Source organism: Phoenix dactylifera, unplaced genomic scaffold (genome assembly GCF_009389715.1).
Source record: "Phoenix dactylifera cultivar Barhee BC4 unplaced genomic scaffold, palm_55x_up_171113_PBpolish2nd_filt_p 001898F, whole genome shotgun sequence".
Taxonomy (NCBI): domain Eukaryota; kingdom Viridiplantae; phylum Streptophyta; class Magnoliopsida; order Arecales; family Arecaceae; genus Phoenix; species Phoenix dactylifera.
Window position 1 is genome coordinate 1 of NW_024069186.1, and position 13,993 is coordinate 13,993.

Genomic DNA, 13,993 nt, shown 5'->3' on the forward strand with positions numbered 1-13,993 from the left:
ATTTGACTCGTGACCGGATCGGAATAGGGATGGGATGTGAATACAACAAAAGAGTAGGGATTAGATTTTGGAGGATTGGGGTATTGCCATTTTTCTCTAGAATCGAAATGAAATTTAGAATCCCTAAAACAAATGATTAGAATGGGAGTCACTCATTAACATTTCAATTTTAGAGTCTAACTACCCCCAACCAAATATACCCTATGTCTCTATCATAAATAGAAAAACAAAATCCGAATTCTCTATCTAAATTGAGGGTGTGAAAAGAATGATCGATCTTGGTTCATGACGTGGACTATTGGATCACACATTGCACAGATCTTCAAGCACTCCGAACATTTTTATTCATCCATCTGCATGGATCTCAAAGTGACTACTATATGATCCAAAAGCAGATACGCGTGAAGGAAGGTGAATCCTTCTCACACAAAAGATACACCCCCAACCCCACAATTGATTTGAGGACAATAATCTCTCTCTCTCTCCACCCCCCCCCCCCCCCCCCCCCCAACTCAGTCAGTGTATAAAAGTGATTAAATTTTTAATTCTAAAAACTCTAATTTTGTCGAAATTCAAATATCTTTATAATATTTTTAATTTGTTTTCAAAAGAACTTAAGTATGCTATGTTTTTTTTTTTATAAACGAGGGAATTGTAATATTTTTTTATAACATAACTCTAATTGCAAAAGGTATTATCAGATTTTAATGTTAAAACATGACATTGAGTTGAAATTTGAAGAGTGGCATATCTTCTACGACCAACAACATCGTAATGTTAGCTTTTACCTAATCTAAGTTCCAATTAATCCTGATTAAACTCTAGCAACAAACATAATGATGAACCTGATCTAGATTAGACATGCCAATTACTTCATGAATTTGATTATGATCTTATGTCATGCTCAAAGTGGGAACAAATTAAAGCAAGTCCAGCAAACATAGGATCATTTTAATGGTATGAAACAACACGAGTTTCTAAGTCATATTGTGAGATTCATAATATGAGCGGTGCTTCAATCCTAGCACCTATATAACATGGAGATGGATTCTCCCATTTCACGCCACAAGCAATAAGTCATTATAAGTCTTTCACTTTGTTTTGATCGCATACTATAAACACTTCACGAGGAGAAATTTTTGCCTACACTGCATTCAACAGCATGGCCATGCATGCAGCCAACGACGGCCTTTAGTTCCTACGATGGTGCACCGAGATACATGCTTAATGAATGGAGCTCAGAAAATTGGCAGCTATTATTGGTTGCATGCACCACCATGAGGGTCTCTCATGCTTGGCACATGAAGCCAGATCCTCATCTCCATGGATCTGAAATCAACATGATAAATATCAACTGATATTAGCTAATCTATGTGCTCCTATGTGCAATTATGCATCATTAAATAAAATGGTTAGCATGCCGGATTTTCTTTCTTTCTATTTTTATGACAAATAGCCGCTGATCCAATTCGTTGGCCAAAAATATCATATTTGTATCTCTTGCAATTTGATAAGCTTTTTAATCTCCTATATTGTTGGAATTGTGAATAAAAAGCGCAGTTTACATAGACCAATCATGCAATGGTTATTTAAGGGACTGCATAGACAAAATATTGCAGCACTCTTGATTGATTGGAGGATGGATCTTTATGAAATATAAACTAGGTATTTTCTTGGGAATTTGTTTCACCAACCCTACCACATGTTAGTTGCTGATGCTAAGAGCTTTCCATGGTTGAAATAACAGGCCCTAACCCTCCATAAGTTCTGGGTGGTGAAGAACAATAGGCATGCATGCTGGGTTTTGTGAGTATGATTGAAACAAATAACCATGTCACCTTTAAAAAAAACTTGCAGCTTTTCAATCTTTTTCCAACACTGGTCTAAAATAAAATAAAATAAAATAAAATCTCTTTAAATAAAATAAAATATAATATTTCTTGAGGTCTGTGTTCTACCTACGACATCTATTAGACTAAGCCAGACAAGTTGAGATAAAGTGGAGGCCAACCTATGGGGTCCGAAAGTGGTGCAAGCCCGTTCAAGCTTATTCATTTTTGCCCATCCATTACACTCCGTGGGAATTGCTATGTATCCGTTTCTCACGTTGGTCACTTGCAAGCGGTCCATTTCAACCTACCATATCAAACCAACTAAAGAAAACTAACTCCACCTCCAAACGAGGCCAACCATCCGCAAACATCCCTTGTTTTTCCTTCTATAACAACCTGCCTCTCCTCTCCAATCTCCATTCCCTTTAAGCAGCCTTGGGTTCTCCAAGGGTGGTGTCACTCCTCAAACTACCCAATATGGAGGCCTTAGGCCGCTCCCTACCCTTCCTCTTCCTCCTCCTTTTCTCCTCATCCCTTATCTTTTCATCATCAGCCCTCTCCGATGCCGAAGCAGCCTTCATCGCTCATCGCCAGCTACTTACTCTTCGAGAGAATGGGGACCTCCCTGACGATTTCGAATTTGACATCAAGATTGGCGTCCGCATTGCCAACCCTCGCCTTCGCCGCGCCTACATCGCCCTCCAAGCATGGAAGAAAGCCATCTACTCTGACCCCCTCAATTTCACCGGCAATTGGGTCGGCCCCGAAGTGTGCACCTATAATGGTGTCTTCTGCTCCAAGGCCCTTGATGATCCTAATGTCACCGTTGTCGCTGGTGTCGACCTCAATGGTGCCGACATTGCTGGCTATCTTCCTGTCGAGCTTGGCCTCCTCAATGACATTGCCATCTTCCATATCAACTCCAACCGTTTCTGTGGCGTCATCCCAAAGAGCTTCTCCCGCCTCGCTCTCCTCCACGAGCTCGATGTAAGCAACAATCGCTTTGTCGGGTCCTTCCCCATGGTTGTCATTGGCCTACCCAATCTCAAGTACCTTGATCTTAGGTTCAATGACTTTGAGGGCCCCATCCCATCAGAGCTCTTCGATAAGGAGCTCGATGCCATCTTCCTCAATGACAACCGTTTCAACTCCCATATCCCTGAAAACTTCGGTAACTCGACAGCCTCCGTCATCGTCCTCGCCAACAACAAGCTTGGAGGGTGTATTCCAACTAGTGTTGGAAGAATGGGAGCTACCCTCAATGAAATAGTCTTGATGAATAATGGGCTGGTTGGCTGCTTACCATGGGAGATTGGATCATTGGGCAATGCAACAGTGTTCGATGCTAGCTGGAACTCATTAATTGGAGTGTTGCCCAAGAGCTTTGTCGGGTTGACCAAAGTTGAGGCATTAGATTTTTCGCACAACATCCTCACTGGCATCGTACCAGAGAGTCTTTGTCGACTACCAAGCCTCATCAACCTTACGTTCTCATATAATTTTTTCAAAGGTGAGGCTAAGGAGTGCATGCCAGGAGCAAGATCGGATATTGTGTTTGACGACATCAACAATTGCCTTCCAAAGAGGCCAAAGCAAAAATCTGCAAGGATGTGTGCACCAATTGTGAATCGTCCAGTGGATTGTAACCGATTTAAGTGTAGAGCTTCTCCCAGCATCCCCTCAAAGCCATCACCATCTCCGAAGCCGACGAAGCCATCTCCATCTCCGAAGCCTGTGAAGCCATCGCCATCTCCGAAGCCAGTGAAGCCATCGGCTCCAAAGCCAATGACACCAACACATCCATCTGTTCATTCACCACCACCAGTTCAGTCATCACCTCCACCATCTCCAACAACAGTGCACTCACCTCCACCTCCACAAGAAAAGGAAATAGTTGTCCCCCCAGTATACTTCCCACCACCAGTTCAATCACCACCCTCACCATCTCCAGTGCACTCACCTCCACCTCCATCACCAAGTGACACTCCTATAGCTCCATTGCATTCTCCTCCGCCACCGCCTTTGGTGTTCTCACCACCACCACCACAATCCACGGAGGCACCTGATACACGTGTTCACTCACCACCACCGCCGACTCAATCTCTTCCCCCTCCAACACCAATAAGCTCACCACCACTACCAGTGTATTCCCAACCTCCTCCAGTACACTCAGCACCCTCTCCAATAGCCCAGTCTCCACCTCCTCCAATCTTCTCACCACCTCCTCCGATGAACTCACCACCCCCACCTAATGTCCCTTCCCCACCTCCTCCAATGAGTTCACCACCCCCACCAATTGTTGTCCAATCACCACCACCTCCACCTGTCCAATCACCACCTCCACCTGTCCACTCACCACCGCCACCCATCTTCTCACCACCCCCTCCAATTCACTCACCACCCCCACCAGTGGTCCATTCTCCCCCACCTCCAATCCAGTCACCACCGCCACCTATCTTCTCACCACCCCCTCCAGTTCACTCACCACCCCCACCAGTGGTCCATTCTCCCCCACCTCCAATCCAGTCACCACCGCCACCTATCTTCTCACCACCTCCTCCAGTTCACTCACCACCCCCACCAGTGGTCCATTCTCCCCCACCTCCGATCCACTCACCACCGCCGCCACTAGCATCTCCTCCACCACCGATGCATTCACCCCCACCACCAGTTGCTTCTCCACCACCATCACCTATCTTCTCCCCACCACCACCTGTCTTCTCTCCTCCTGCACCAGTCTCCTCACCTCCACCACCACCAATTTCATCTCCTCCACCGCCTCAAGATGACTTCATCCTTCCACCAATTAGTGGAACAAGCTATGCATCACCGCCTCCACCAATCTACGCAGGCTATAACTAGATTTAGTTAGCCCTCTGTTCTCTGAGAACCACAACTTCTCTTAGCAAATTGTTACGAGAAAGCAATCTCCCACAATTTGTCATATTATAACGGAGCACTTGGTTTTTACTTTTTTATATATGGCCATTCAAAGGAGGGGGCAGGGCAAGGCAACAACTTGTAAATCTATCATTTCTTTGTTAAATGAATCTTATTTAAATGTTCATATTTACTCTGGAAAAATATGTGATTGTGAATTCTACTGATTTTTTTTTAGGGAAGACTTATTTTAGAACCATTCCTCCCTAGTTAGTTTACATAAACTTTATTTTGTCATGCATGCATTTATAGTGTGCTTTTCGAATAATAGATTGATGACAGCACAAGTAATTTTTATGCTTCATATGAGGTCATTGAGGGTAGCAATTAATGGGAAGGGAAGCAAATAGAATGATGCGAGCACTTCGAGCGTGACTAAGATAATCGCATGATATTGCACATACCAATGTTACATTACTACCAGCTAGCTGGTCAAGGGTTATGTTCTCGTCGAAGTTCAGATGACTAACGAGAAGTTACTTTTCTAGAACTTTGGCAAAGATGTGTCTATGCCGAGACCGAGAAATACTGGCTAACACTAGTTAATGGGGTTTTCATCTCAGTAGATGCATCATAAACCAAAGCACTTATAATCACAACTTTCCTTGGGAATTTTTATTTCTATTATCTGGGAATGCATGTGATCAGAATTTAACTGATCTATAAGCATTGTCTGAACTATTTGCTGTGGACTTTATAATACCTTACTCTCCAAGTTTTTATTAAGTGCAAACTTTGGTGTTATTATTCGAAGTTTTTTCTAGTGTTTTCTCATAGCTTTCATTTATATGTTAGCTAGCTGAGGTTTTCCTTTCCCTTTTTCTGGAGACCCTCTAGCAATTTGGATGCCTTTCCTAGTAGGAGCTATCTTTGTATCATCTTAATGACTTCTTCATCACTGTCCTTAATTGGTGCAATTTCCATGCTAGTTCTACATTTCTCTCAAATTCTTTATCTTCTTATTTTCGTCTCTTCTACTCACACATACATATGTTAACATGTCCGGGGTATCAAAGGATTGCTTGTCACTGCTGCTGCCACTGATCACCAACAGTTAGATGGTCATTCTACGTGAGAACATTCTTGCAGTTTCTCCTTGATCTCCTCTGGTGGTGGTTCACATATTGGTTTTGTTCCGAGTATCATGGTTGATGTGGATGCTTACTGTGGAAAATAATGACAGAATGAGACAGTAAATTCTGAAAATTCCCTAAGATACAGTGAAAGAGAATTCGCAAGAAGAATTTGTTCCGGTGATTTTTCTTTCTTTCTTTTTTTTGCTGCTTTATATGACTTTTTATTTGCATGCAAAATACTATTTCTGCCAATGCCTTGTTGATTTCCCCACTCTTTCTTTCTGTATACTTGCTTCCCTTCAATTCTTATCTCCTTGCTGCTTTGGTGCCTGCTGCTCATTGTGTCAATGTTTGTTTCATATGCTTTGGTCTTCAATTGGATGTTGCTGATGATTACTGCAAAATGCTTCATGTTCTACTTTCTATGGATATTTCCAACATACTGATTTGGTACAACTGTGGTTGCTCTTATTTCTCAAACTCCAAAGTTACCCATGAACCTCTTCTTGAGATCTTACCACCGAACTGACCTTCTGCGCTCTTCGAAACCTTTTCTGATTCGGCAGAATGGTAGTTTTCAATCTCATTTGAGTAGGTGAGAAGTATCGAGCTTTCATCCAATTAATTCTTCAGCTTAGGGATCCTTGGGACCACCATCATACCGAGTCCATAGGGAAGACATATACTTCAGTCATGCCCTAAATGGCGAGTAATTTTTTTAAATTATAGTGCTGCTTTAAGATGTCATGGTGGATGTGGGCCTATTTGTGTGTGAACATGGATCCTTCTGCAGGTTCTTCATGCTTAACTTGACAGAACTGCAATAGCAGTTCTAAGCTTTATATATTTTCCTTTTATCTCATGAAATCTCACCACATCATCATAATCTTGTAGAGGGGCATAATATGATCACAGCTAAATGCTTCAGAAGAGAGGATGATGAAGCTGCATATTAATCTGGCACAGTTCAGAGTTACACTGGGCAGCAAGAGGAATAATTTGGAATAAGCGTGGCATTAGTTGTGTTCTACCACCAAATTATCTTCTTTTTTTTTTGCTAGGAACCAATTTATCTTTTATAAAAGTGGCTGATGAAACAATGTTGTCCTCATCATTTGGGTCCACTATTTGGTTGATGCAAAGTCTTATAACCCAGATCTTGCTTTTCTGAGCTTTCTATTGGGAGGTCTATTTTAAGAGATATTGGCCGTATGAAACTATCTCAACCAAAATAATATTTTGCAGCGGTAGTATTGGTAATGCGTACCTCCTGCCATAATTGTTTAAGTATTTTGATTAGAGTTTATCCAAAAAAACTTGAAGGTGAAGGAGTGTTCTAACCTATGCCTCCGCAAAAGCCATAAAACCAATGGATATCACAAGCTTAAAAAAAAAAAAAAACTAGGCTAGAGACCCTTATCAGATAACCAAAACATCGTTCGCTAGTTTCTTTTCATCAAGAAAACTATCTCGTAACTATATTTAGTGGATAGTTGTCTATCATCCAAAGTCATTCAACAACTAAACCTTATAGACCACATAGAAACGTGCCCAACATTTGTCAAATCATGTAAGTACTTAATTTGTGGGCACAATTGAGAAAACAGAAAAGAAGGATCAACTTGAGAGATCAAAGATGATCTCTTCCTTCAAAGAAAAGAATTAAAGATGGGAATTCAGATAACAAATAGAAGGAAAGGAGGTACAGAAATCACTACAACTTGGGTTCATGCAAGTCAGGCTTTTGGGCTGAAGGCAATGCTGGTTTTACTACATTACACCCACTCTATTCATCTATTATGCTCTTGAATTTCTACTATCATGTAGCAGTTTCGCAGAAGTGATTAAAACATAGAAATAGGTTACACAAAGATATAATAATTTCTTGCTCATCCCAATAAGAACTTGCATATAATAATTATCCGAAGATGCTAATTTTTAATCTTTGGCATCATATTTAAATATGTAAGCATCAAAATAACAACTTACGAGGCTCGTCATCTTGTTATTTATCTATAGTTCTTGCTATCTACTTTCACTAAATATCAGGATAATCTTTGCTAATTGTACATAAAAGGACTTCCTCGGCCAGTGAAGTGCCTGTTAGGTTATTTTGCACTATAGTCCAAAACATTATGATAATTAAAGTGCCGGCGTATCGAGCTCCCTTTCTCAGAAAAAAAAAAAGAAAAAAATTTGGCGTCACTCCCTTCCTTTACCCTCCCTTTCTTTTTTATTAAAAAAAATCTGGTCTTAGAGAATTATCTCCAATTCCATCTATCTCCTTCAAATTTGGACATAGTTATAATGGCCAAACCACGTTTTTACTTTTTGTAAGATTTAACTTTAAATTTACATGCATCCAATTTTGTCGAGGTGCATACCCACCATCATTAAAGCATGAGTCTAAATTTTGGATCAGCATGTCATAAAATGACTGTTTGAATAAATTAAGAGTGAATAACTACACTCGACGCAATTTCTCGTGCACATTATAAGTTCTCTAATTACAATTAATGAAGGAAATGTAGCAGACATAGAATTAACACCAACATAAAATACATTTTAATCAGCTAAGAAAACTTTGTATAGGAGATTCAAAAAAAAGTGTACACAAAGGCAAACTTTATATAAGCTTATAATTGAACATTGCAAGGAAGGAGACCCAAGCAAGACATGGCTTGACGAGATCGCCAGCAATTGGATTCACCCGGTGGAAGCTCTGAGAGCAAGCAAAGAGAGTGGCGAAGAGGGTGATGCAGACCGCCAGACCCATCCTAGTGGCGCCGAGCCGAAAAACAAGAGGGCCCCAGAAGAGGCCCAATAAGAGCTGAGCCACGAAGAGGGGCAGGGTGGTGGGCTGGCGGTGGAAGCCACCTTCAGCCCAAACAAGCCAGGCTGAGAGGCCCATGAGGCATGAGGTGGAGATGGAGGCAAGGTGGAAGGCCCACATTGGCAGGTGCCAGAAGGGCTTCGAGACGGTGGAGGCAGCGGTGCCGGAGATGTAGGTGGTGAGGGCCGTGAGGATGAAAGGGACGGCGATGGCGATGGCGAGTGAGCGGAGGCCTTGCTTGGCCATGGCCAGCTTCTTGGCCTTTTTATTCTTCATAGTGGTGGTGTTGGTGGTGGTAGTGGTGCGTTCATCTTTGGGCCGGTGTTTCAAGCTTTGGGAGGCCATAGGAGAGAAGGAAAGGAGGGAGGGGAGGTGGTGAAAAAGGAGAGAAGGGGAGAAGTGGAGGAAAAGGTCATCGAGGCCATGTTATAAAGGAGCTAGTGTTACTCTGGGGATGACACATGTAAGAACAAGGGGCAATATGGGTTCGGAGAGGCGTAGCACGTGTAGGAGTGGGTTGCCAGCGATGCATGGATGGATTTGGTCCAAGTCGGGTGTCTAGATTGTATAAATTAATGGGACAATCTTATCGAGTTCAAATTCTCTACGGTATAATTTTTGCACTAAAAAAATTTATATTCTCATAGGTAGCCACCATATCTAGAGTATGATAAGGTACCGTTAGTGTGATGCATGGTACATTGTGGCTGTGAGGACCCGTGCGGGCGTGCGTTTAGTCCCACATCGGTTATTCGCTGGGTAGATCTTGGATATTTATACAGGATCAAGGAACCCAAATAATAACTTCCGGCTAGCCATTTTGGGTGAGGTTCTGGGTTGTTACAAATGGTATCAGAGCGGATCCAGCCCATAACCTATATGAACTAGGAGACACTGCAGCACAGATCCATTGGGGCTGACCACGGGCCAATCGTGGTGTTTGTGATTAGATTTGAATAGATATGAACCCTTGGCCTGACGAGGACGTCAGGGCTTGAACGGGGGGAGTATGTGAGGATCCGTGCGGGCGTGTGTTTAGTCCCACATCGGTTATTCGCTGGGTAGATCTTGGGTATTTATACAAGATCAAGAAATCTAAATAATAACTTCCGGCTAGCCATTTTGGGTGAGGTTCTGGGTTGTTATAGTGGCGATGAAGAAAAACCGTCCATCTCTGCAATAGATGACATGGTGAATATCCATGATGGTATAGAATTCTATGATGCAAAAGTAGCATGGTTGAGAATCCTCTGGTGATTGGTGGGTTCCTTCTTTGCAATTGAGTTGGGCTGGTGAGAAATGAACCGGATTCACTTTGTTCTTATCACTTATCAGGCAATATACACAAAGAAAGGTACATGGAAACTGATTGCTGGATCGGTTCATCTATTAAACATGGCAAAGCCATGTAATGCAAAAAGTGGTTTCATGGACGTGACACTTAGATGCCCTTCTTAGCTTGCATACAACTTTGAGACTTCTAAGCTACTGCTTAGAGGAGAAGGAAAGATCAAAAAAAAAAAAAAATTGAGCACTGCTAACACAGAAAGTTGGGGTCACATTTGTGCTAATGATGTGAGCTTTTGCCAATGGATAGAAGTTTTATTAATTATTCACCACCACGAACAAGAGCTTTCATCAAGATATGGATATACTAATGAACATGTTCATTATGAAACAAGATCTTAAAGGTTCAGTTACTACTCAGTAAATATGTGTCAGATACTACTCAGTAAATATGTGGTTATGTGCGGGTGTGTGTTTAGTCTCACATCGATTATTCGCTGGGTAGATCTTGCGTATTTATACAGAATCAAGATATTCAAATAATACCTTCCGGCTAGCCATTTTGGGTAAGGTCTTGAGTTGTTACAAATGGTATCAGAACGGACCCGGCCCATAACCTATGTGGACTAGGGGACACTGCAGCTCGGATCCATTGAGGCTGACCACGGGCCAATCGTGGTGTTTGTGATTAGATTTGAATAGATTTCAATACTTAGTCTGACGAGGACGTCGGGACTTGAACGGAGGGAGTATGTGAGGACCCGTGCGGACGTGTGTTTAGTCCCACATCGGTTATTCGCCGGGTAAATCTTGGGTACTTATACCGGATCAAGAAACCCAAATAATACCTTCCGGCTAGCCATTTTGGGTGAGGTTTTAGGTTGTTACAGGTTATATTAGAAGAAATGAATTATGTAGATATAAAATTTTGGCTAATCCTTCAGTGAGAAGCCTTCTTCTGACAGTTGTGCCCTATCTTTCAATTATATTTCCGGCTTTTCAATCGAGTGGGTAATGCTGGCTCGAACTCGATCTTGATCATGAGTTCAAATATGAAATCTAGACATCTGAATCCATTTGTGTCAGGATCTAAGAACATCTAAAGCATACCAACAGAAATATAGCTCAGATTTTTGTATCTGAAGTAATCATATTTAATGCTCTGAATCAAACTGCAACTGAACCTCATGGTTCAGCTTATCCCGTAGTGTTAAAAGACTGCATGTGGCCTTCTATGATTCAGGAGAAGTGGCCCTGAGACTGCTGGGTAACTAAGTTCCTTGCAATGCCCTACCAAAAGGGCCATCTCTTGGAAGGAGGACCACAGACCAAAAAGATCAATCCAATTAATTGTCTCCTGCCATCTTTTGGACTATTCTGTGGATGGATTCTCTTTCATATTCCTAAATTGATTGGTGATCACAGGTAGCCTGTCTCTCAGTTTCATGAGGGAGAGGGATAGATTTGACTATACTCGAATGGATCTTCACTTAGATTCGATCAAATCTATATCGAAAGATAAAGGTTCCATATCGATGAATGATATAGCGGCTCAGGGAAATAAAGAAATGGTGAACAGTGGCTTGATGCACTCCTGGCTGAACTGGGTAAATAATGGCCAGCAGTTATGGAATGGGTCTGTTACATGGGGAAATATGAGATCATGCATTATTGAATTCTTGCTTGATTCCAATGTCGAACTCCTACAAAGAGATATGCTTGTTCTTTAGGTTTGAATGGAAACATTAGAGCCCAAAAGGAGCCTCATCATATAAATATTTATATATGTGACAGCCATCCACTTTTTTTTCATAGGAATCTTCCTGCCATTAAGGTCTCATAGCACATGGACATTATTTAATTACAGAACTTGGGTGTTTTAGGTTTGAAACACTCCTACCCACAATGCAAGTTGTAATCTTAAATTGCAGGATATCAATGTCCTGCCAAAACTCCAGCTGGCTATGGCTGGTACTTGTTGGAAATCCATAGAAATCAGATAAGAAACATTTTGAGAAGAGGCATGAGAAATATAAACAAAAAGTTTTTTTTTTTTTAATTAAAGGCCGTTCTAGAAGTAGTTTATTTCAAAGTTCATAACTGTGATATTAATATTTTCTTATTAGACACCATCTTCCATTGCAAAGGAATTTGTACAAGAGTGGGTGGGTACCAATGGATTAGTGTATTGCAACTCCCCTTGTTGTGATTTGAGGTAGAAACAAGCTAATAAAGACAGAAATAAAAGCTCTAAGTGGACTAATAAGGTTTGAATTATAGGAAATTGAAAACGATGTCGCAGCAACCATTCAGAAAAAGAGGAAATCTTAAAATGAAGAGAGCATTTACTTTCTCAAGCTCTAATTACTCGATGATTTCCCGACTGGTGTCGAGTCTCTATCATTGTAGCTTTCCTCCATGGGTAATTGCCCTAGCCCCATATAAGTTCTTGATAGTTTCAATTAATTTGAGTTAAAATGACATGAGTTAGTTTTTTGTTTTTTTACATCTATCTTGTAACATTAGGAAAGCATGAATTCTTCAATTTAAAATCATAAGCATTTTTTTATTTATCATATTATAACAAGATGTAATGAATTGTCGACAAATATTGAGATAGTAGTTGAGGAAGTGATTATAGATTACTTACCATAGATGAAGAATGTATAGTGGTTCATGATCCAAAGGCATCTTGATCTCCTAGTTATTTACAGTAACGATATCTGCATCTATGTATATATATATATTTTTTTTTAAGATCGAGAGGGGCTAATCCCCATGCACCCCAACCCTCGAGGCTGACTCCAACAGTAATTGAATCCTTGTCCCCTTCCCAAGTAGAATGGTTTGGTGTTAAAATCAAATCTTATACACCATCAAAGTCTTCTCTATCCTACATTGCAATCTAAATATTAGTATCATCTTTGGGTAATACTTAAAACCAATCTTCATGTGCAAACTATTTCAAACAGTTTCCACTCACTTACACACCATCTTAAAAAGAGGGCCAACTTGGGGAAGTCAAAAGAAATCACTCGTGAATGGTTAATAATATATAAAAAGATTTTTTTTTCACATGAATACCCTATTAAAAATTCAAATTTACATAAATACTTTCTTAAAATTTATATTTATTTTTGTATTCTTATAAAATACTATTTTTGCACAAATACTCCTAATATAACTGTTCTTCTAACACCGTTAATAAAAATCATATTTATTTTAATTAAAAATAAAATAAAATTTTGAAATTTTGTTTTTGTCCCCCATCACAATTGTCGTATAAATCATGGTAGAGAAGAAAAACGGCGCACGGACCGTATTTATTTTTACACATCTGCCATTTAAGGATATTTAAGTTATTTTAATTTGAAACCGTTAATTTTTTAACAGCGTTAGATGGCACAGATATATATGCAAAAATAAGAATAAAAAAAATAGAATAGCAAAATAATTATTCTACAAGAATATATATATATTAATATTAATTTTGAAAAAATATTTGTAAAAAATTGATATTTAGAAGGGTAACCCTGTTAAAAAAAAAACTCTATATAAAAATCCAATCAAGGTAGGAGAGAGAGTGAGCAACAAAACCATAAAAATTTATAAAAGGTAGCCAGTCCACATCACCCATTATTGGAATTCAAAGTCGTGGAAGAGTTCATCTCTCTTTCTCTTTTTATCTCTCTCTCTCTTTTTAACAGGCCCTACTATAGTTTCCCCCATGCACATCACATGGGTGGTTACTGACGTTAGAATTAAAGTTCACCCATCCCACCGAATCACAGCCGTTAGAACTCTGATAAAAAAGTACTTCTCTAATAATTTATACAGCAAAGTTTTAGATGCTCTTATTACCGTTTCCTTTCCCTTTATTTTATTTACCCCCTTTTGGCCTCCTAATTCCTTCCTTCCTATGCTTCCTTCTCTTTTCCTTTTTCTTTGACAAGTAGAACAAGAGACGCCGACCAACCACCCAAATCAACAGCAACACTCTAATTCCCTACCAAATGAACTTTAAT

At 40.3% G+C, this 13,993-nt stretch overlaps 2 protein-coding genes across 2 annotated transcripts; one reads left to right on the forward strand and one right to left on the reverse strand.

Annotated features, from left to right (window-relative positions):
* Positions 1–2,257: 2,257 nt before the first annotated feature.
* On the forward strand, positions 2,258–4,905 carry LOC120109197 (pollen-specific leucine-rich repeat extensin-like protein 3). Its single transcript, XM_039122942.1, has one exon. The coding sequence runs from the start codon at positions 2,310–2,312 to the stop codon at positions 4,692–4,694; it is 2,385 nt and encodes a 794-aa protein (XP_038978870.1). The 5' UTR covers positions 2,258–2,309; the 3' UTR covers positions 4,695–4,905.
* Positions 4,906–8,474: 3,569 nt separating this feature from the next.
* Positions 8,475–9,026, reverse strand: LOC120109198 (translocator protein homolog). The gene has a single exon (XM_039122943.1). It carries the CDS (start codon positions 9,024–9,026, stop codon positions 8,475–8,477), a length of 552 nt encoding a protein of 183 aa, XP_038978871.1.
* Positions 9,027–13,993: the final 4,967 nt, after the last annotated feature.